The sequence below is a fragment of the Lupinus angustifolius genome, chromosome LG17 (genome assembly GCF_001865875.1).
Source record: "Lupinus angustifolius cultivar Tanjil chromosome LG17, LupAngTanjil_v1.0, whole genome shotgun sequence".
Taxonomy (NCBI): domain Eukaryota; kingdom Viridiplantae; phylum Streptophyta; class Magnoliopsida; order Fabales; family Fabaceae; genus Lupinus; species Lupinus angustifolius.
Window position 1 is genome coordinate 2,281,981 of NC_032025.1, and position 12,735 is coordinate 2,294,715.

At 29.7% G+C, this 12,735-nt stretch overlaps 2 protein-coding genes across 3 annotated transcripts; both read right to left on the bottom strand.

Moving 5' to 3' along the window:
* LOC109331348 (transcription factor SPATULA-like) lies at positions 1 to 3,320 on the bottom strand. Of its 2 annotated transcripts, none has more exons than XM_019565771.1 (7): positions 2,836 to 3,320; positions 2,026 to 2,130; positions 1,855 to 1,920; positions 1,699 to 1,764; positions 827 to 1,144; positions 652 to 730; positions 1 to 552 (listed from the first exon to the last, which is right to left on the bottom strand). In XM_019565771.1, exons 1-7 carry the CDS (start codon positions 3,136 to 3,138, stop codon positions 377 to 379), a joined length of 1,113 nt encoding a protein of 370 aa, XP_019421316.1. In that variant the 5' UTR covers positions 3,139 to 3,320; the 3' UTR covers positions 1 to 376. The 2 variants fall into 2 exon arrangements, with proteins under 2 accessions (XP_019421316.1, XP_019421315.1); XM_019565770.1 differs by having other exon boundaries at positions 652 to 734; positions 831 to 1,144; positions 2,836 to 3,316.
* On the bottom strand, positions 10,316 to 11,757 carry LOC109331094 (probable E3 ubiquitin-protein ligase HIP1). Its single transcript, XM_019565375.1, has 2 exons — positions 11,594 to 11,757; positions 10,316 to 10,733 (listed from the first exon to the last, which is right to left on the bottom strand). The coding sequence occupies exons 1-2, from the start codon at positions 11,702 to 11,704 to the stop codon at positions 10,455 to 10,457; spliced, it is 390 nt and encodes a 129-aa protein (XP_019420920.1). The 5' UTR covers positions 11,705 to 11,757; the 3' UTR covers positions 10,316 to 10,454.

Below are 12,735 nucleotides of genomic sequence, written 5' to 3' on the forward strand. Positions count from 1 at the left end.
TGACACAAACTTGAAATAGGTGATTAGTATTATCTTAAGCTGAAGTCACCATGGAGGAGATTTTGTAGTGTTTTAACATATACTGTTACAGCAATTGGTAGTTAAATCTGCATCATACATTATATATAGATAGATTACTTATCAACTCGGAAAATGAAGATAAATTCTGCTCCCTTGTTAGCCTGGGTAGAGGCTTGTCAAAAATACCACAGAATGCTCAAGGGGTTCGAAACTCAAGCTCAAAAAAATAGTGGAAGCATGACAAACTTCAAAAATCTGATGTTTCTGTTTTGGAGTTACCATTGTGGGCATTTTCCCCTCTGTTGCATGCATGAAGATAAATATAAAATGTGTTTTACATTGCATCATATACTAGCTACCTACTTAACTGCGATGCGAGAATATTGTTGGGCTCACTATTTGTCATGATCACTCCAGATTGTTCTCTTCCAGCAATGCATGTTTGGAAAGAGCTATCGTCCTTAGCTTCGGATGTTTGCATGTCGAAGGATGGTGATACATCAGTTGTCCCTGACTTTAATTCTTTGATAGCTGGGGTTTGAAAATATTAATGTACAAAGTGCATGAGATGGCTATGTAGTAATGGAATTGGACTGAGTTATGCAAGAAGTGACATATGTAGTTGTGTACCTTGAGAACCGACTAAAAGATTGGTATCTGAATGGCCTGCATTTGATTGCTGGTGCTGCAATATGTCTTCCCTGCATATCTGATTTACAATTCAAGGGAAAACAAAACATGTAACAATGACTGATGTTATACTTTTAATTTAACTAGATGTGACATTCCACATGGTCAAGCCTACCTCGGAAGGTCTTGTAGGCTGAAAAGGTTTTATATGTGATAGGATTGGGGATTCCAGGCCAAAAGAAGCTTCTGAGTTGTTAACATATGAAGGATAAGGCACTGATGGCTGATTAGGAAAGGTGTGTTGGTTAGGTATATTAGATGATGCATAGTTTAAGGTGTTCCTTTGGTGCATAGGCAAGGTAGCTGCCATGTTCAAAGGGATTGACCTGTTTTCTTCACCCAATTCCATACTCATCCGAGACAATTGCAGAGGCTGCAAGCCTTCAGGAAAGCACATAGGATGCAAACTTAATCCATTTCTCATCGATAGCATCTGAAATATTATCATAGAGGTTGCATTCAGCACATGACAAATATGCCTTTGAAGGCAATTTCAAAGTATAGCATGCAATTATGCATCACATTTAGCTAAATAAATTTTGTCGCCAGCTTCAGCATTTGCACATTCAAGCAGAATGGCCTTTACAACTTCGCTAAAGACAACAGTTTCAGCTAGGCTTTCCTCCAATTTCTCAAACACACTGTTAACAGAAAAAGAAATACTGACACAGAATAATTTCCACAGAATGCAAAATCTAGCATCATTGGCAGGGCTCCCACTTCAAATGAAAATGTAGGACACGGATTTACAAATATTATAACTTTTCTGTCAGGCAGTGAGTGTTAATTTGTTAAACAGTATACTTGGTATTTGTATCGAGATTTAGAACCGATGTATTCAATTAGCAAATGGACTAATATTCTCAGGTATAGCGCTCTTCTTCTGGACACTTACATACTGTCTAGTGTCTACCCTTCTAAATTGAGCATTAGAGTACTTTTTGCATCAACACATTATGAGCAAATGCATATAAAAGAGATACAGACCTGTACTTGGAGCTGAAGCTGTTTAAGGTAATCGATAGCTTCATCGAGCATTGAAGCCTTATCAGTCTGCCACACACACAAAGCAATCAATTACAATACCAAGAACTATGAATTAAAAAAGCACCTTCTAAACTATGGTGGGAGAAACTTGTGTACCTTGTTAGAATTTGGAATTAGATTTTGCAAAGCCTTCATTTTCTCATTGATTCTACTCCTTCTTCGCTGCTCAACAAGTCCCACACCAAGGCCAAAAGGAAAAATTTCACAAGCATGAAACAGAATCAAACCCAAGTACAGGAAAACAGGCATCGTCAAAAAACCACAAACCTTTTCGGACAAATTATGAACTTCTGCTGCTCTGCTTCTTTTTGAAGAACCCCTAGAAGGAACCGATTTTGTTGGAACTTCTTCTGGAAATGCTTCAACACCCTCCTACATTCCAAAATTGCCAATCAATTGAAAGGCAGCCATGAGACTCCAACATAGTGAGGCCAGGGAGACTAAAGGTATGCAACCTAATATCGTGCAAACTGAGAGGTTGTTTCTCATACTTAAAATCGATGGCCTTCCTCGTCAAAACTCACCCTCTAACAAAAGGTGCAGGTAAGTTTTTTTAGGCAGATATTTTTCTCTAGAAAAGTAGAGAGCACACTTTTGAGGGGTTGAACCAGGACATTTCAAAAGTCCATGAAGCAATTTTCGTTTTTTACTTCAAATCCCAACCAAACCAACGAATTTAACCCTTTTTTCACCCCAATCAAAAGGTTTCTCACAAAGATCCGGAGGTTAAACATGCCAAGAATCATCCTTATGTATTTCCCCCCACACTTTTAACAACCCTAGACCCAGCCAAAATAAAACGACAACAGTGAGTTATTATGTATGTTAAAAGGATAATTTCGATTATTCCAAGGAATTCAGCTAACAATGCCAAAATGGGAAGACCAAGAGTGTTATGATAACAAGTTAGCTTTTTTATTTCATTTTTACTGAGAAACAAAATATAACAGATACCCTTTTTACATTATGTTTGGAGTGAAGCAGAGGAAAACTAAAAAGTGATGTATATACATAAAAGTTATATAAAAGCCTAAACAAAAGTATCAAACTTGATGAGTAAAAAATGATAAGAAGTACCTCACTTTCACAATCATACTCATCAGTATCATTCTCACTCACTCCTTGTTGACCCTTGATGGAAACGTGAGTGGGCATTGAATTAGTGGTTCCTCCAGCTCCAACGGTGAAGATCTTGTTGCCATCATGGTTGGAGCTGAAAGGTTCAGGTAACATGAAGTTGGAGTTGTTGACGTGTGAAGAAGAAGAAGAAGATGATGAACGTAGAAGAATCTGACGCAGGAAAATGGAGATTTCATCGTGTGAGGTAGAAAGGTTCTTGTCATAGTTGTAGATATTCATATCATCATCACTATCCGCCATTACTGCACTGAACTGCACTGTTTTTGGTAGAAAATGTTGTTGGGTGGTTTGTTATTGTAAAAAACAAAGGTAGGAGAGAGTAAATAAATGAGAATGGTAATGGTAATGGTAATGATAATGATAATGGAAGTGTATGAAACTAGTTACAGAAAATAAAAAGTGATGGAAAAAAGAAAAGGAAGGACATGAATATGGGGAATTGTGGGCGGGTTTTTTCATCACTATTTCAGACTCTCACTCCCCACGCGCTCACCACATGTCAACACCTCACGTCACCTTTTCTCCACTACAGTTACTATGGGAATCTCAACACTTTAATTTTGTTAATTTTGTCATGATTTTGTGATTAAATTATACTAGTAAAATTATATAAATTATCTTTCACTTTTTTACACTTACATAAATCCCTAATTTTTTATACTTTTAGTATATCGACCACTTATGCAAGAGAAATAAGTGTAATCTTTAAAAAAAATATGTGATAAAGCAATTAGGTTAACCAAAACATGGTATATTGTGGAGACGAATCGAAATAATATATGGGTTAATATCTCTTTATTATTTTTGGTTCGTTATGATAAAGTATAAGAGCGATTTAAACAATATCTCTTTAGAACTGTTTATGCATTTTGTAACAAAAATAATGAAAATACATTGATTTGTATATTATTTAGATTTGTCTCAACAATATATCATTGTTTTATTTAACTTAATTTAATTTTTTATATTTTTTGTTTAAAAGATTACACGTATTTCTCATGCATAGATGATCAGTGTGAGCGTACAAAATCTAGGGGTTTGTGTATGTGTAAAAACAAGTGGCAATTTCTGTAATTTCACTAAAATTCATGAGATGTCAATGTAATTTACTTTTATTTTTTTACGAGTAATGTTATATTCTCTTATTAAATTTTCTTACTAATCCTCCTACCCAAAAAATATAACACATGTCATTTGGAAATCAATTATCAACAAATAAGATATCAACTTTATTGTGAGTAAGAAGATTAATAATAGGATATCATTTTCCTTTTTAATTAGAAAGTGTTGGGATACATTTTTGTACCTTAAATGTTAGTGCTTTGATATGATTATATTTGTCTTCCTGTATTTAATTGTTATTTGGTAAATTTGTTAAAATCTTATATAGCTCTCCTCAAAATTTTATGTCATCAATGAAACATGAATAATAGATTAAGTGAGCAAGAAAACTTGCAATTAGGCTAAATCAAAATTAAAACACTACATTTATGTTAGGGTGGTTAAAAATATTTTTCAACACTATAAAAAGCAATATTATATGGGCCAGATAAATATGGTCTAGCCGATATGGTTGATGATCGGATCATACTTCTAAATGACATTAGTTTGTATTTTAATTGAAGAATAATTTGATTGCTTTGGAATGTGAAGATTTTGTATCAACCATTTCAAATTAAAAAATAATCTAATAAACTAATCAAATGATTCATTTAAAATTAAAAAATATAAAAATACTGCTTCATTATTCTACCTCATTCTAATAAAAAACAGAAAAACCTTATTCCATTACTAATTATATAATTATTCATTTCTATATAATTATATATAACATGGTCTAATTAACATATTAAAGTTGTTAAATTTTGTAGGGAACATATTCTATTTAAAGTCATGCTCGAGTTTAGTACATTTTTCTAACTGCTATCAACGAGTAGAAACCCAAAGTCTCATTGTTTTGTCTATAAGTTAAGGTTGCTGTAACCGTTACTGTTCTTGTTCCTGTTTTTCTCTGCTTTGTCAGTGGAGTGGAGCTCCCTTGGTTGCACTTGCATGCTCCACTACAATTGGCGGTGACACGTGACCCACATTATCATTTTTTCTGCTTGTTTATTCCCTATATTTTATTTGTAATGTTCACCTTTCGTAAGAAACTAATTTATTTTAGAGTTCATTACTACCTTTTTTAACTAATATTACTTCTAGAAACCGAATATTTAACATTTTAATCATTATAATCTAATCATACCTTACATCAGTGGATCATCATGTATTGTTGATACCCCTATCTCCTTTTGAAAATGTAGATGTGGTTTGTAGTACTGGTTATAGGTTCAATAAATGGAAAGATTACATTGGAATTATAACTTTAATATTACTAATATATTAAATATATTATTTTATAAAAAAATGTCTCTAAATTATGTTTTTTCCTAGTCTTCATAATTTCATTATTTAAATCCTTAATATATTTAAAACATTTACATTAATTCTTCTCATCACCTAAGTGATGAATTGTCTAATATCGTTAGTCATCGGTTTTCATACAATACCATTTATCTGATTATGAAAGTTAAAAATAATATTCTTTTAAATTTTAAGAACTCAAACAAAACTAAATAATTTTGTAGGATTAAACTAAAGAGTGATGATTCACTTACTTCAAGAGTAAGTTTTTCAAACATACTTCTTGTTATAGTCATCAATTCTATAGATATCTAATAGTTTAAATCTATTTATTAATTGAAACCATTGAATTTTCTTATAATTGATGAAATTTGTTAATATATTTTTTGAAGTTTTGTTGAAATAGGAAATATATTTTCCTATAATTCATGTCAATAATCCTCCACGTGACGCCATGTGTAAATATATGCTTTTATTAATTTAATTAAATAATTACAAAAACTTAATTATGATGAAGGAGCAAAATTCTATTGACCTGTGAAAACAAATGATAAAAGATCAGGTAAAAAATACTGGTCAAACTATATTTTTCAATATATTCTAAATTATAATCACAATAATAATAATATGATATTTATATATAAATTGACTAAACATAATAAGAGAAATCACACTTTAGTTATGAATCACTTATATGAATCCAATAACATTATAATATTCTATCATATATATTAGCCTACATTGATAGCTCTGAACATATAAAGAATAAAAATTGAGAAGTGAAATATTTAATTCCAATCATTAAAATTTTACTATTTAAAACATAAAATGTTAACAAAAGAAACAATTTAAGTTTATAACATTCTGTGTTAAATTGTTTTTTTAAATAGAATATTGAATTTGGAGTAATAACTTAAATATATTTAAAAGAATGAAAAAAATTAAATATTCCCCTAACTATTAACTATTTTTTATTTTTGAATTAGACAAAACAATGAAAATCTCTTTAATTTTATATTGAGTAATATGAAATAAGGTGAGTTATAAATCCTATTATTATTTTATTTTCTATTTTCATTTTATATTGACTAATATGAAATTTATATCATAATAGTGTAAAAATTTATATACATGCACTTCATCATTTACCATTTATTTGAATTATCTTTTTTTAAAAATTAACAATAATTAAATATCAATGGAGATGATACAATGATAGTATATAATACATTGTTAGTATGTGTATTTTTTCTAATAATAATATGGACAAATTATTTACTAATGTCTTTTTTTGCCATGCCATATTTATTCGTGCTGGTACGTGGCTATTTGTAATTGGCTTACGATATCTCGAATCAATTCAGCATAGATTGTCATCGAAATGACCACCACAGTATTTGCGTCAATGTCATCTAACGTCATAGACATAATAGATAAACGATGACTAAGGATTATAGGCCACTAATTAACCAGTAATGAGTGAGACTCCTCATAAGTAATGGAGAGGCAATTGACTTTTTCCTTTGTATTTAGTAGTAGAAGTGTAACATCATTACACATAAAATGGATATAAGTATTAATATATGTTACTTTTTATTTATTTTTACACATCACTTGTCTCTCCATTAATGGAGAGCAGTCTCACTCACAAGTAATACTGCTAATTCACAATAACCTAAACAAAATATTGGTTTAATAATTTAAGGTATTACTGAATTTCTAAAGTTGATGATTCAATTCTTGTGAACAACACTTATTAAGTGAGGAAGTCATAAACCTCAAAATGAATTAATTCATTACAAAAAGGGTGAAGTAATATTTTTAGTAATATAAAAAAAAATCCACTCAATAGTAATAGTTTAGAGCAAAATGTTTATAGTAGCCACTTAGTTTATTATAAAAAACTTATAAAACATGTTTGATTTCTCTTAAGCAATATATTGGGTTCGAGTTTTGTGGACGTAAAAAATATTCACTAGAAAAGTTAGTCACACATATCTATAAATATTTTTGACTATGATTACCTTCAATGCGAGGATATCTGTAAGAAATAAAAAAAAGTTTATTATAAAAAAAACAACTTCTAAAACTTTAAATGGCATTTGGTAAACATATTAGTCTTTGAGAGACTACATTAGTACATTTTAGAATAGCTGATGATTTTATATATCCAAATAATATTTATTCTAAAGATTCGAATTTGTGAACATTAATAAAAATATATATGGAGATCTAATTTCATTGTTATTTAAAATAACTTGTTGGTACACTTGATATTAATTTCAATCGTTTAAATTTTATTAATTTAAAATGTCATTCGGATGATTTTTATATCTCCAAACAAATGTTTTTCTAAAGTTTTGAATTTGTGATCATTAACAAAAAAAACCTTGGCATCTAATTTCACTATCACTTAAAACTTAAAATAAGTTGTTGGTCTACTTAATATTATTTTAGTAATTCTTATTTTTGTTTTTTGTAATATTAACTTCTTAATTCTACTCAGATGTTCATGACGCACACATTATTTTTTATTTAATTTTTTTATTGTTAAACTACATCAACTATACTCGGGGTGCATGCTTTTGCGGTATGGATGAAGAAACCTTATATGTATATACTACCCTTTATGGAGTTCAAACATGGTTATATGTATTATAATTTTTTTATATAAGGGATATTTCCTTGAACTATATATGTGCGATAACTAATATTTTTTGAATGTGTAATATTCTTTGACATTTTATTCTATTTTAAAATTTAATAAAGTTTTACACCACTAAATTATCATTTTATTAGTTACATTATTATAATTTGAATAAATTACATTGATACATGAAATTATATATAACATATATCTTTTACACTTACAAATTCATATGTATTTATTATTCTATAAGATTTACCTCGTCAAGCTAATTAGAATGGGTCTAGTAGTCATGGAGCTTGATAGTATGCATGATATTCCAAAACAATTTTTTTATAGGTTAGAATATGCAATTGGATCACTGAAAAAAAAGTACAATGCCAAATGAAGTGAAAAGTTTAAGGATCGAAGTAATAAGGAGATTGAAATTTTGAGTCTCATTCACTATGGGATCATACATGTGCCACAATGTTATTGGCGATTCACATCTTTATGTGACTAGCAGCTACAGATGATGATATATACGAGTTTGTTTGTGGTTGCTATGCCATTAAGAGAGAGCGGGTCTTATTAATTTTAGAGCAAAGTATGGGCAAGTTCATTAAATTTGTTTGAGATGCTATATATACAATCACATGCTTACTGTGTAACAGTTTGATACGTCACGTTCCCGAACATGGCCACAACTTTACTAGTCAACGAATGAAGATGCCTAATTTTGACGTGAAGCTGATACATTTGAGTAATTTGTTAGAGTAACATATTATTGAACTTATTTGTCATTTCAAAATGCTTTTCATACATCATTGATATGCCCAAAATAGAAGGGGAAAAATCATGACTTAAAATTAGAGCATAAATGTACATATTCTCTTCTATGAAGATAATAAAAATTTGGGTAAAAGTGTTGTACAAGTTATGATAATAAATAAAAAGACTTCAAAATTAGAGGAAGGGTAGCACCAGGACTGAGATAATATATATAAGATGAATATAGTTGGTGGATGATTTGAGGTGTGTGTTGTGTATGTTGCAATTTACATGATGAATATTTAGATTATTTGTTTATATTTTCCCCATTTGTTTCTAATACCCGGAAAGATTCTATTCGTGCTACAAATTTAGATGAGTTTTCTGAATATGTTTGTGAAATTGCCTCAGATTCAGGACTCTTTCTCTAAAAATGGTAAAGGGAAATTTTTGTTTGCTATTATTTGGTTTATTTAGTGTAGGAAGAATGAAGTAATATTTAGAAAGTAAAATATTAATTTCATCTGTATTTTGGATTTGATTCAAATTATATATTAGTTATGATTCTAAAAAAATATGAGATTTTTTCTTATACTTTTGTTCGATGGTGTATTGATTTCTATACTTATATTATTTTATAAGTTGTAATTAAATTGACACTCTTATGCATCTTTTCTAATAGATTTGCTGATAAAGAAATTATATTTTATGAATCATCATTGAATAATGAATAAAATATGTATTAAATTACTAGTTTGTTAATTTGTTCATTTGTTAGACAAACCATTAGAAATCTGTTTCGTATTTTTATTTTTAAAAGTTTTATCAAAAGATATAAAAATTTGGAATAACAAAATAAAATGTGAAATATATGTATGTAAAATTATATACTAATAACATTATTCTTTCTTACTTATGCCAAAATACATGATTTAAGACACAGTTTCTCTGTCTTTATATCCCTAATATATAAACATTAACTTAATTGTTAGAACATTATTTTACTTGGATAGAGACTTCTCTATGCTTTCTTATGGATGTACTGCAAGGGGTAAAGTTATGGATACAGAATTCTCCGATTTCACGTAATCAAACTTTACGAAACTTATCTAAAGAGTTGCATACGAAATAACCTTATAGAAGATGGGGTTTTCTGGTTACGTGTGGTCCTTGAAGTCTTAGAGATGCAATTTATCTTTATATATAGTATAAATAAGGCACGACAGTTTATATTTGGAAAAAGGGCAAGGCATAAAAACCTCAAAGCTTTGTGACATAAGTGTAGAAAATAGAGGTGATTCAACATTGAAAATAAAGATCATAAACCTCAGAGTTTTGTCACACGTGAACAGAAAATACAGGCCATTCAACTTTGAAAATAAAGATCATAGATTTTGTGAAACACAGAGGTGAAAATATAGATAACTATATATCAAAGAATTAGGTCGACCATGTCTAAATCACGTAACACGAGTTTCTTAGACTCACGTAACACGATTAAAATGGATAGATACACTAAACAAATATAGATAATATATGGAAATCAATAACATTCCATACATGTAAACCCAACTAGATAATGAAAACATTCAGTTATTGAAATGCTTAAAGTTAAAGCAGGAGTTCAAGGCATGCATCACTGCATCAGCCATCAAAATCATACAAACCTGTTTAGAGCATATATAAAAGTCTAGCATTAAGGGTAAAACTGAAACATTTTAATTTGTCTTTAATAATAATTAACAGGAAGGAATCATTCATTGCGAGCTTCAGCTTCAGCTTCAGCTTCACCTGCAACTCGAACTTCAGCTTCACCTGCAACTCCAACTTCACCTTCACCTGCAACTCCAACTTCACCTGCAACTCCAACTCCACCTTCATTTTGATCCTCTTCATCAATAGGTATATTTAGTCCTATTTGTTTGCATAATGGGCATGTGTTCTCAGTCAGCAGCCACTGTTTAATGCAATCTAGATGAAATTTGTGCATGCAGTCTAGTATCCCAAGTTTTTCTCCTTTCGAATAATTATCCTAAAAATGATTGCAAATTAAAAGTTGTTAAATAATAATAAGTAACCTAGTTATTGGGTAAGCTATCCAATTTAATTAAACTAAGTAGGTATAGATAGAATTTGTTTGTTTTATCTATAGAGATAAAGAACAGTTGAAAGAACAAGTGGTACTATCATATTATCATATCACTAAATTTCTATAATTAACAATGAAGAAGATAATATAAAGGATTCATCATCCATTCTACAAGAGAATAAGAGAAGAAATGAATGTAAGCATTAATAAGACTCCAAACATGGAGAATAAAGGAATGTAAGCATTAAGAAGATTCGACAAGAATCACCTGTCCCGAATGGTGTCTCACTCCATATATCAAGCAAATTAGAGTGATATTTATTATCACCTTTTATTTTTTTTAAATATTATTTTATTCATATATCAACATATGATTGACTTGAGACATAAAATAGGACACGGCTGGGGACAAATGATCTACATCCCAAAGATCAAGTAATAGAAGCCTCCAAGCAAGTAGAAGCTTGATAGAATTTGTGTTATACTTATCCATATTCAAATGATGGATAACAAAAAAAATGCAAAAGTATTAATTCATTTCCCAATTATAAGTAAATTAAAGAGATGAAATTCACTTACTTCAAAAATCTAAAAAACTTTACTCTACATATTAGTAATCAATTATAAGAAAATCTAATGGTTTAGATCTATTCATTAATTCAAACTATTGAATTTTCATATACTTGATAGATAATAATGTGTAATAAGTAGATCCTCTCCCTAAATTAAAAGTAGAAGTAGTTATTGAGTTAACTTTCCAAATTCCTCGTTGGTTACCCTTAAATTGATGAATCAGAACTCACCTGGCAAATGCAACAAAGTTCAGTTTGTGGAGTGCCATCAGTGACAGATTGGAAAGTCTCAAGCTTTATGTACTTCAAAATCTCATTTTCAGTCAATCCAAGCATCTGCATATTGTAATAGTTAGAAAAGGTAATTAGTAAATAAAGTCAAAGCCATCAAGTTGTTTAATCGAAACTGCGAACACCAAAAAAAGGAAGTATTACATAAATTTTTATATCATGTGTTGAGAAGTCAAAAAAGCCACCCTCCTGTATCTCATTTATAAATTCTTGCAATTCCCGGATAGTTGATTGAGTGACCCTCATCAATTCCTATGGGACACACATTAAAAAGTTGTAGATAAGTTCATGGAAGCAAAGTAATTTTCTGTGAAGATAAACAAAAATGTAAATCAATGAACTAATAAGTATAACTATGAAGATGGCATAATTAGTTCAACAATCGTTTTAATTTGTGTCTTCTTAGTAACAAAATAGTTCTTCCGACTCATTTGGTCCATGCCGATATAATGCTTGCAAAATTAATGGTTAACAAACATATATTCATATTATGCCTACTTAATTGCAGACTAATAGACTAACGGTCGCCTGGCAGATACAGCTAAAAATGTAAAAAATTGAAGTAAAACTAACACTTCAATCAAAGATGAACATTACAGTAACAAACATAGATGTAATAGTGTAGTATATTTTCATTTCATCACGTCACTCCACTACTTATACATGGTCTTATGCATCTTTGAAGTATAACTAACACTTCAATCAAAGATAGTATGTATATTTAGAAATTAAAATGGTACTACCATATAAAGAATTTAAAAGTAATTAAGAACATGTATATCTTGAAATAAAACGTAACCTACCTCTGTACCCATCATTGTGCCATCGTCGTTCACATTGCTCAAGGTAATATGAACCTATTGGATATAGAAATATAAAAAGTATATTCAATTTGGTGAAAATTAAATTAATTATCAGATCAATTAATATGGAAAAGTATAATCAATCAGAAATTTTATCTTTATACCTACTCATTCCCTCATATGATAGAAAGAGTATAAAATCTATGTACTATTAGTGTAAAGATTTATACGCATGCGTTTCTTGTTTTTTTGATCGGCAAAAGAAAATTATATTAATAA

What these genes read in the sequence shown, in the direction of transcription:
- LOC109331348 (XM_019565771.1), bottom strand. Translation starts at nt 3,138, where the DNA reads ATGGCGGATAGTGATGATGATATGAATATCTACAACTATGACAAGAAC. An exon ending in AGCCTACAAGACCTTCCGAG is followed by an intron (nt 731 to 826) that starts GTAGGCTTGACC and finishes ATTGTAAATCAG; the next exon opens with ATATGCAGGGAAGACATATT. An exon ending in TCTTTTAGTCGGTTCTCAAG is followed by an intron (nt 553 to 651) that starts GTACACAACTAC and finishes TTCAAACCCCAG; the next exon opens with CTATCAAAGAATTAAAGTCA.
- LOC109331094 (XM_019565375.1), bottom strand. Translation starts at nt 11,704, where the DNA reads ATGCAGATGCTTGGATTGACTGAAAATGAGATTTTGAAGTACATAAAG. An exon ending in AACTTTGTTGCATTTGCCAG is followed by an intron (nt 10,734 to 11,593) that starts GTGAGTTCTGAT and finishes AATCATTTTTAG; the next exon opens with GATAATTATTCGAAAGGAGA.